Source organism: Chelon labrosus, assembly GCF_963514085.1.
Source record: "Chelon labrosus genome assembly, chromosome: 13".
NCBI lineage: Eukaryota > Metazoa > Chordata > Actinopteri > Mugiliformes > Mugilidae > Chelon > Chelon labrosus.
This window is the reverse complement of record NC_140346.1, coordinates 17,967,996-17,978,437: the sequence shown is the minus strand read 5'-3', so window position 1 is coordinate 17,978,437 and position 10,442 is coordinate 17,967,996. Positions and strand designations below refer to the sequence as shown.

Here is a 10,442-nt window from a genome sequence, read left to right as displayed (position 1 = left end):
AATTAGACATTTGAATGGGCTCCACACTTGTGATGTAGAGGAGGTGGTGGATGAAAGAGGGGTGGAGGTAGAGGCTGGTGGTGCTGAGGGTGTGGGCTCCCTGGAGGCGAAAGGTCGTGGTCAGAGGAAAGGTAGGCTTCATCTAAAGGTCCTCCAGAGCCTGGTGTCTGGAAACTGAAAGACGGAGATAAAGGAGGTAAGGACAATGCAGTATTTGATCATATCTCGTAACCTAATTTAACCACAGGAGGGTGCTGTTTTTCCAAATTTTACTTCAGTTAATCCGTCAATTTACTTCAATGACACTTTAAGGAAGGAGGGAGGAATATCAATGGACTGTGGTGATATGTTCATAGAATATTATTTAATTCCACGTTTTACTGCTGTATATTTATGTTTTCCCATTAGGTCAAAGGAAAAACGAAGAAAAACAAATTAATCAAGTGAAAACATACAGGACCTATTTTCCCTCGATTCTCAAGACCTGACCATCAGGTTTAAGTTCCTAACGGCGCAATTTATTGTATCACTCCGCGTTTAAAAAATAAAATTAAAAAAATTAATTTCTGATCATTTAACTTAACCGTGTTGCTAATATACGGAAGCCACTTTCTGTTTTAACATAATGTACTCATAGAAGAGGAATTTCACAAGAATTTGTTTTAATAATTTAGACGGTACAAATGTTAAATAGTGCGATTTTTAACACCAACGGTTGGTTTGGTCATTGTGTATCCATCCGCTTTCTGTCGCCACGGCGAAACCTGTTTTAACCGTTTTAACAAACTTTAAAAAAAAATAAATAAAAAAAAAAAAATCATTTTTATTAGTAGTATTTCGAATAAAAAATGTATGTCGTTACAATGGATATAAGTTAATGATGAAAAAAAATTAAAAAAATAATCTCTTAGAGAGCTGCCCTACTGCCCCGTCACTGACCCGGTAACTTCCGTGGTTCGGTCCCTCTGTCGGCGGTTCTTGAACCAGTTGCTGACCTGGACGGTTGAGAGGCCGGTGACCGCTGCGAGCTCCCGTTTCTCCCGGGTGGACGGATACGGCTTCCGACGGTACCACTCCCGGAGGATAGTCCGAGATTTCTCCTGTTTAGAAGTTAAATTGTTTACATGAAGTCAAATATTAACAGTATTTAAACTAAACGACATCTCTCAGAGGACATACTAGGATACTTTTCGTGATATTAAGTATTAAAGTAGAAGTATAAACTTTACAAAACTGAAAACATATCAGCAAATGTGTATGGATATCATTATTAGGTGTATGCTGGTTTTTATTAGGTGTATAATTTTGTGTAACGAAGTAATAGGGCCAATATTTCCCCCTGAAATAGGTTAAAGAACCTTAAAATACTCAAATAAAGTACTGTAAAACTGTAGTACAGGACTTGAATAAATGTATTTAGTTACTCACAGTTGAGGAGGACATTTAATATTATTTTTTTCCTACTTTGAAACAGTAGCTGGTCTCCTCTCCATCCCAGATGGTGTGCGGCAGAGGAAACTTTCTCCTCACACGATACTTCCCCACAGCTCCCAAGGGTCGGCCCCTCTGCCTCTCGACCTCTATGTAGTGGGCTCGCAGCCAGAGCTGCTGCAGGAGCGGGTGGCTGCGTGGGGAGAAGGGGAAGCCCTCCAGCAGGGTGTAGAGGTCCGAGAATCGGCCCTGGTGAAAGGCCACTGCGGCTTTGGCTTTCAGCACACTCTCCAACTCCCCGGGGCGCGACAAGGAGGAGGAGGAGGAGGAAGAAGGCGGCAGAGTGCAGAGAAAGCCGGCAAGACGATCCATGCAGCCACTCTGCAGCAGGACCTCACACACACAAGTGACCTGCTCTGGTGTGAATATCATGACGTGTCCCAAAAAAATCCTCAAATGTAAGTCGAAGCAAAGTTTGAGTGGAAACGTCTTCTCTTAGGTCTGTGCAGGAGAGAGCTGAAGCCTCTGTGGATGAACAAAAACGACTGTGCAAGTGTGTTTAGCATTACTCATCATCATACCCCGGCACAGGTAACCTGAGACCATCAGGGTTATAACAACACACAATACATCCTTCATCTCTTGTTCAAACACATGCATGCACACCACTGCACACATTTTAGATCTTTTCTATTGCTCTGACGTTCACTCCGCAGACAGGACAGATTTGAATAAAATTTTATTGCCAAATTAGAAACAAAATTCCCTGACAAATGGCTTTAGCGCTGTCAATAATTGCACAGAGACGCGTCTTGTAAATGTCGTTTATTACAGTATCATATAATATAAAAAATAGAATGCATTTGAATACAAAAATGAGAAAACGCAAATGATCCCTTTCAAAACTATAATAAACAAAAAGTCAATCAACATACATTATCTTTGGTTAAGTCTGGAGTCATGCACGTTATGTGTCAGGCAGGAGAGTAAAAAAAAACACAAGATGCGGGGGTACACATGTGCGTAAGCCCTTCACAGGCTTTCACGCCAACATACTTTGGTATGAACAAATACGGACACATTTCCCTTTACAACTAATTTAACCGTTTAGCATTGATTTGTCCAAGCCATTTAAAAATCTAAACAAAGGTTACCGGGAACAGATAACCTTAAAACGTATTAACGAGGGGCATAACCTATTTTAAAATGTAATATTCATGACCTCAAAACAGACCTGTAGTCTGAGATTGTAAAAACTCAGGCTGTGCTACAACGTGACCTTCCAAGTCAAAATGAATATCATTTCCTATCCGTGCTTTTCTCAACAAGGACTAGACACTGATTGATACATGCTTTAAATAGCTTAAATGTACAAAAGAGACAAACAACAAACACTAATAAAAAAAAAAAACAACACACACACACACACACAGGCCATTATTGTAACTAGATACGACACTTAAGGTTTTTTTTTGTTTGTACCATAACTGGCCGAAGGTTTGACCCATCCCTGCGCTACGACAACAGAAAGCTCATGGTTAGTTGTTGCACCAGTTTTCAACAGATTTAATCAGGTATATACACTCAGTGGCCAGTTCATTAGGTACACTAGTGAAAATGAATACATCTTAATATAACTACTGCACAAAATCTCATCTTTATGACGGTCATAGTATTCAGTATTTCTTTAAACTAGCAAAGAGCTGGTGATTCAACTGTGTTTTCCTATTGGATGTGCTAAATAATACACATATTTTTTGTTCAGTCCAGTTGAACAACATCACAAACTACATCCTCCAAAATTATCATGAATCACCACCGTTATAACATAAACTAAACAACACAACGGTCATAAAGCCAAGATTTAGTGAAGTTTTCCTTAGTGTACCTAATGAACTGGCGTTTGGGTGTAAATCTGTGTCTTGTGTTCTGATTTCCCACTTTGTGGCGTATTTATTATTAAGGTCCAATTTAAAAAAAAAAAAAGGAGAAAATGAACAGACGAGTCCATCCACTGTCATAACAACATGGCAGCGCGGCGTAAACATCGTGTGAATGAAATGTGCAAAATATACAAATAGACGAGATGCAACCAAAACGTGTCACATATAGAAATGTGAATATTCTCTCACACACACACACAAAACAAAAACAAAAATCCATATGAAGTGTATTCATAAATTTGGCCGGGTACATGGCAATTTATAAAATATAGTGTCAAAAAGTCATACCATTTATTTTCAAAAACATCAAACCTGTAAGCTTTAACATAAGGCACTTATCAGCATCAGCATACTGAGATTTTTGGAAAGTATGATTCAGTGGGTATCACAGCAAATGTTTTAGTGTAAAGCTTCGTTTAAAAGCTCAGCGATTCAGAGTTTCTTATTCATCTCCCAATTGTACAGGCTTTCTGTCTCAGCCATTGTGCGACATAGGTAGTGTCCTTTAAAGAACTACAACATGCATTGCATAGATTATAAACCTTTTTTGTTTCCTGGCAGCATTCTCACTTAAAAAGCTGCAAACAGTGATTTAAAGATCACTGATAATATTCTGAAAGTTTCAACACAGACTTTCAGTAACTTGTAGTAATAAAATACTGTAGTAATAGCAATAGTTTCACATAAAACTCAACTTACTCATGTTCGGTTTGTGAAGAATATAATCTTCACTATATTCCTGGAGTGCTGGTTGAATATTTCAGGCCATGAGCAGGAACAGGAAAAACCAAACTCCCGACTCTTATGAGTTCTGGACAGAGAACTATTGTACGTTCTGTTCTCTTTGCCAGACAGTTTAATGTTTCATCACTGTGGTGCGTCCACAACGTGCTGCTACTTCTGCCAGTGAAAAACCCCAGACACAGTACAGATGAATCTGGTCAGCACAAAACTGCAAAGAAGAGCTGAGAGAAGAGGAAAAGCCATGATCCCTTGTAAATTATAGTCTTTGTTTTTAACATCAGCACATGTACGTGGGCCGTGCAGACTAATCCCTGTTAGTACTTCTGTCTGGATCTGATAAAAGAAGTAAGGTTTTATTTTAGAACCTCTGAGATGCATAAAACCCAGAGGAATAATCTCATGTTTAACCAGCAGGTGTCCCATATAACACCTGCCTATGCATAATAAATTGAGCTGCAGAGGACTTATCTTAAAAGTGCCAGCTGGGAGCAGGATGGTATCAGTCCTTACTTGTTGCATGTCAGAACTTAAACATGTTGTAACGAGACATGCAGGTCTTAAATCGTTCATGTCATTAAAAAACAACAAAGTCTAGTGTGTTTTAATGCTTTTGTTTTTAGAGACGAGAGGTTGCCAATCCACTTCGTAAACAGACTACAGGCCCAGCTCATCGTCCACAGGGACAGACTGAAGCTGAGTCAGGATCTTGGAGTCCCCATCCATCTCCTCTGGGTTCCCCAGTGGTGAGCTGGCTTCCACGTCCTGCTCTGGAGAGGGGCTTCCCAGAAGCAGCGACTCCCCTCCAGGTAGGCCTAACAAAGCCGGGTCCACAGGTAGGTCCCCCTTGCTGCGGACGTCAAACAGAGTTAGACTGGCTGAAGTGGAGAGGGGCGCTGGGCTCCATGCCGGCTGGGACATTTGGATGCTGGGTGTCACTCCGCTGTACATGGGACTGAGGGTGAGCATGCTCTCTGGAGTGAGCGTGTTGGGAGTCGTCACTGAATGGTCCAAAATATGTGGGGAGGGGACGGTAGACGTCTGGCTGGTTGCGATCGCCATCTCCGGAGCGCAATACAGTGGAGACGAGTTGATGAAGTTCAGGGGAGATGACGTGAAGCTGGAGGTGGTTGAAGGTTGGGATGCTACAGGAAGAGTGGAGGGGCTGAACACAGGACCCATTCCATTTGAGGAGGGAGAAGAATCTGTGACTGGTTTCAGGGGCAAACTGGTGAGCTGAATACCGGCCGGGATGGTCAGGATCAGCTTTCCCTGCTGGACGCTCAGGTAGGGGCTTCCACCGAGGAGGAGATTACCTACAGCGGTGAATGATAAGAGTGAGAGAAACCAACAGACATTAAATATATATCCACAATTAACCTTTCCTTCAAGTGAAAATGAATCTATTAGGCACTGTCTACATTCAGTCTTTTTAAAAATTAATTAATTACAGCAATGATCTACATCGTTTTAATAAAACAACATATATTTTTCTGTTAGGATACAATGTTATGGACAGAAAAGCATACTGTATTAATAAATTGATTCAAGCAGAAACTATTAGTTGACTTGACAGAAAATTAATCTACAAAATGCTTTTTTTTTTTCGTCTATTAAGCTCAATTTCATATAAGAAAATCATCAAATGATTACATTTGAGAAGCTGGAAGCAGTGGTGTTATTAAACCATATGTTTCAGCTCTTCGTGCTACATTTGCTAGCATCAATTGGATTCACTGTACCTGGAGAAGCAGAGGGAAGTTGGATGATCCCAGAATTTAGCAGCTGCATCGTCGGGGCCACGCTGGTTGGGGAACCCGCACTCTGAATGGGCCTCAGCTGGTTTATCCTGAGAGGACCCTGTGCGACTCCTCCGGCAGCAGGAGCTGAAGTCAGGATCTGTAAGGGCATCCCAGCAGAGGGGATGGAGAGAGAAGGGCTGGCAGGAACCACTTGGGGGAAAGAGATGGTGGAGGATGTTTGGATGGAGGAGACCGGGACCAGCTGAGGCATGGAGAGCGGGACTAGCTGTGCTGGTGTGTTGCCTTTGCCCTGGGGGACCGGGACGACTTGCGTTGGGGAGGAGATGGAAATTACCTGCGGGGCCTGGATTTTGCTGGCTGTAGAGTTTGTGGTTTGCTCCCCAAACGGATGCGTCATTTGCTGTGGGAGCTGATTGTTATTAAGCTGTGAGATGGAAACTATGGTTGTGGCACATTCAGACATAGTTGTTGAAGTATCCTGCTGCTGTTGCACCAGTCTGTTTAGAGTCTGGGGGCACTGAAACTGAGGAGCTGCCGAGGTGAGGGGGGACACTGGGACCAGCTGAGGGCATTGAGACACTTGGGCTCCTGAAGAGTGCTGAACCAGGTGGGATACTGGTATACCCTGGATGGAAGGCACAACCTGGGGCAGAGAGATGACCTGAGGGGTGGAGCTGCTGGAGGAAACTACCGATCTAGAAGGGTTTAACTGGGAGCCAGCAGTGGCAACATACTCCTCTTGTTGATTGGACATAACCAAGCCTGCAGACGACAAAGACGTGAGGGAGTCCTGGCTTTGAGGGTTTTGTGTTAAGACTAGCGAAGGGAGATTGGCTGGGGAGGACAGAGTTGGTGAGGAAGGAGATAAAGACGAAGAAGAGGAGGATACGGTTTGGCTGCTGCCTTCTGATTCACTTATGAAATCCATTGCATTGCCGCTGTCTGTCTTGTTTGGCAGGGAAATGACAGACGGAGGGTTTGAGACTGCTGTGGTGTTAGTGCTAAGAACAACTGCTGGGAGAGTGCTCGACTTGGCCTCCATGGCGGAAACTTCCCGTTCTGCCACAGAAACTGCTTGCTGTGGCTGCTGCACGCTAAGGCCAGGTTTGGTTATTACTTGAGCCCCGTTCAGTATTAGAGAAGAGCTGCTAGCTACGGGACTCAGAGTGACGGCCTGGCAGTCGCCCAAGCTAAGCCCATTAATTATGACACCAGCACCAGCGCCGGAGATCAGCGAGTTTCCGTTGAGTAGTAACGGCTGAGAGGCTGTGAGGAAACCACTGGACCCGTTGAGGATGAGCTGGCCTCCTGTGCTGCAAGGGACTGCAGAGACGGAGATGATGGACGCCGTGGAGCCAACAGTCTCCTCTGGTTTGTCTGGGGTGTCGTCCATCGCACTTGCCTCGTCCTCAGTGCTGTGATTCCCGTCAGACTCACTGAAATGGAAGATATTATTTGGTAATATATTTTTTTTAAACTTTTAATCTAAATAGTTTCAGCTCATCTCATTAAGGAGGGTAAATCTGTATAATGTGAATATAAAATTAAACTTGGCACAAATGGACTAACACTTCCAAAAGAGACACGTCAAATTACTTTGTCAGCAAAGTTAAAGCAGGATCATGTTTAATAATTAATCTGTCCACTTTTACCGCCTCTAATTAATCGTTACCCATCATGTTACAGTGTCTATAAAAAGGTATTATCCCCTGTGAATGTTTGCCCGCTTTATTGCTTTAATAAATAGATCGTGATGAATTTAATTTTGCTTTCCTAACTCTTCAGTGTTAAAGTGAAAACAGATTTCTACACAGTAAATTAAAAGCACATAATGGAACGCGCATGACTGTGTAAGTATTCAATCCCTTCAAGACGGTGTTTAGTAGACCCATGCTGACAATTTTACTCCATTCCTCTTTGAAAAACTGCTCAAGCTCTTTAACGTTGCATGGGGATCGGGCGTGAAGAACACTTTGCAAGTCTAGCCAAAGGTTCTTTGTTGGACTTAGTAAAACTGAAGTGTCCAGATGTGCAGGCATATTGAGACCTATCCACACAGTGAACTTATTGTCATGTGTTGAGATGATTTTAGTTATCCTGCTGGAAATAGCCATCATTAGATGTGTCCACTGCGGGACTGAAGGGATGGACATGGTCAGCAACAATACTCAGGTAGGCTGTGGCATTTAAACGATAATCAATTAGCTCTAAGGGGTCCAAAGTGTGCCAAGTAACCATTAAAACGCCACCAGCCTGAACTGTTGCTATGAGGCAGGATGGATCCATGCCAAATTCTGACCCTATCATCTGAACATCGCGGTCTTCAGCAGCCGTAGCTCATCTTGTTCGAGGTTCGACGTGTTGTGCATACCTCACACCAACAAGTTGTTATTTTAGCTACTGTTGCCATGCGTCCATCAGTCCAAACCAGCCCGGCCATTCTCCTTTGACACCAGATTCTGATTCTCGGTATCAACTTCAGTAGCTTGTTTTCACCATGTCTACCTGCCTAAATGCACCAAGCTGATGTCATGGGATTGGCTGATTGGTGTATCTAATAATATGCCCATTGAGTGTAAACAGCAGACCAAGGCACACGCAAATTTTCCAACATATATAAAACAAAGCTCCAGATCAACACAACTGGGACATAGACGCCATGTTTTGCTTTAAAAATAGCTCAAATCAGTTTATTTTCTGTTCATTCAACTAGAATCGTCACAGCTCTAAATAAAAGGTTCTTTATGAATGTTTTGAGGATCCGCACGCCGGGTTACAGCTCATAAAATCCATTAGACATGACAACACAGACTCTTCAGCAGCCTGCAGTTTGTTTTGGCTCAGTTAATGGCACTACTCGATGTTTCCATCAGCATTTATTAATTTAACTTGATTATGATCTCTGCAAATTAAATAATAAAACATGTTTGACAGATTTTAAGATTGCTGGAAGATCATGTATTTACTTATTGAGTCCAGAATCTCCTTTTTTAAAAATATAATTCCTGTCAAAGGGGCAGATGAAAAGTTTCCAACACTAATGTTTGCTAATGAACTCTCTCCCTGTGAACTGACAAACTGATCAAGGCTGGTTGGGGAATATTAGGTAAACTGTTTAACTGGAGATTTGCATGTAACATTATAACCCGCTAAGTATAATATAAATGCAAAATCAGAATAATTACACATCAAGATATATATTTTTCTATTTTACATTATTCCCTATGACTCTGTGGGTTCCTAGAAAGTCTTTTTAGTGCTTGTGTTTGGCTGATGTGTGAAAGTGCATGATCCTGGTCGACCATACAGCCCGTCTGCCAGACCACCAGTAACCCTGGAGGCTGAGAAGATAACTCATCTCTGTGTCCTCTCCTATCTCGTCACAGACAGAAGCAGTTTTCTCGCCACCCCCTCCCACGTTAAGCCTCTTTTAACCCTAAACCTCTGTCAGGCCGGCTGGCTCCGCAGACCTTTCAGGCAGCAGTGCAGGATTTCAAGGAAACCTGAGCCACAGTGGGCGCCCTGGATCTCACATTTCATAACAAAGCAACATGCTCCTGGTCTCAGACATGTGTGGCCTTAGTGCTGTCAATAGTCAGCTCCTTGTCCATCTTATCACTTCATGCATTTTCTCTTTAATAGATTAATTACTATAAAGTTGAATGTATGTATTAAATTTATGAAGGTATACCATGTGTATGCAGTAGGCTTTGTTTACCATCAAAGTTTGGACTTTTCTGAGTGACTGCTGTATAAAACACAACTAATGATAACAAAAGAAAGTTAAAAGCAGCTGTTGTCTAGTTTCATGAACAAAGACTGGGTGACTATAGTAGATGTGTCTGCAGTGTTGGTGGTCTTGCCTTTTGCTGTGGGTCCCTGACGGGGTCCTGTCCCTCTGCCTGCGGTTCTTGAACCAGTTGCTGACTTGTGTGAGGGACAGTCCGGTGACTTGGGCCAGGTTCTTCTTCTCGTCCGGAGTGGGGTACCTGTTGCTCTTGTAGCACTCCTTCAGGGCGTTACGCGACTTCTCCTTGAAGCAATACACGGTCTCCTCTCCGTCCCAGATGGTCTTGGGCAAGGGGAACTTCTTCCTGAGCCGGTACTTGTCCACTGCGCCCAGGCTGCGGCCCCGCGACCTCTCCGCCTCCTTGTAGCGGGCTTTGAGGTACAGGTCCTGCAGGAACCCATGGTTAGACGGGTGGAAGTCGTGGCTCTCTAGGATGGCGTACAGCTCCTTGAATTCGTCCCGGTGGAAAGCCACCAGTGCCTGGGCCTTCAGCAGGGTCTCGTTGCCACGTAGCAGCTCGGACGAAGGAGGTATGGTGGAGAGAAATCTCCACAGGCGATCCACATTGCCCGCCTGCAGAAGGGCCTCGCAGAGACATGAGACTTGGTCAGTGGAAAAACTCAGAGCCGACTTTTGGAAAGTTTGGAGTAATTGTTCCGAAACTTGGACCGGATCTTTCTCCTCTTTGGGCTCCGCTGCAGTCGGCTCCTCTGGGCTGTTTTCAGATTGTTCTGTAGATTCCAAAGACAAGGAAGCCATTTTCACTTTAACTTT

General features: G+C 43.3%; 2 protein-coding genes across 2 annotated transcripts; both read right to left on the bottom strand.

Annotated features, from left to right (window-relative positions):
• Window position 1: 1 nt before the first annotated feature.
• Window positions 2–1,863, bottom strand: six9 (SIX homeobox 9; the record flags this gene model as incomplete). Its single annotated transcript, XM_084558725.1, has 3 exons — window positions 2–174; window positions 940–1,100; window positions 1,465–1,863. 3 exons carry the CDS (start codon window positions 1,861–1,863, stop codon window positions 3–5), a joined length of 732 nt encoding a protein of 243 aa, XP_084414851.1. The 3' UTR covers window position 2.
• A 376-nt stretch (window positions 1,864–2,239) lies between these two features.
• On the bottom strand, window positions 2,240–10,442 carry six5 (SIX homeobox 5). Its single transcript, XM_084558498.1, has 3 exons — window positions 9,742–10,442; window positions 5,858–7,314; window positions 2,240–5,431 (listed from the first exon to the last, which is right to left on the bottom strand). Exons 1-3 carry the CDS (start codon window positions 10,425–10,427, stop codon window positions 4,773–4,775), a joined length of 2,802 nt encoding a protein of 933 aa, XP_084414624.1. The 5' UTR covers window positions 10,428–10,442; the 3' UTR covers window positions 2,240–4,772.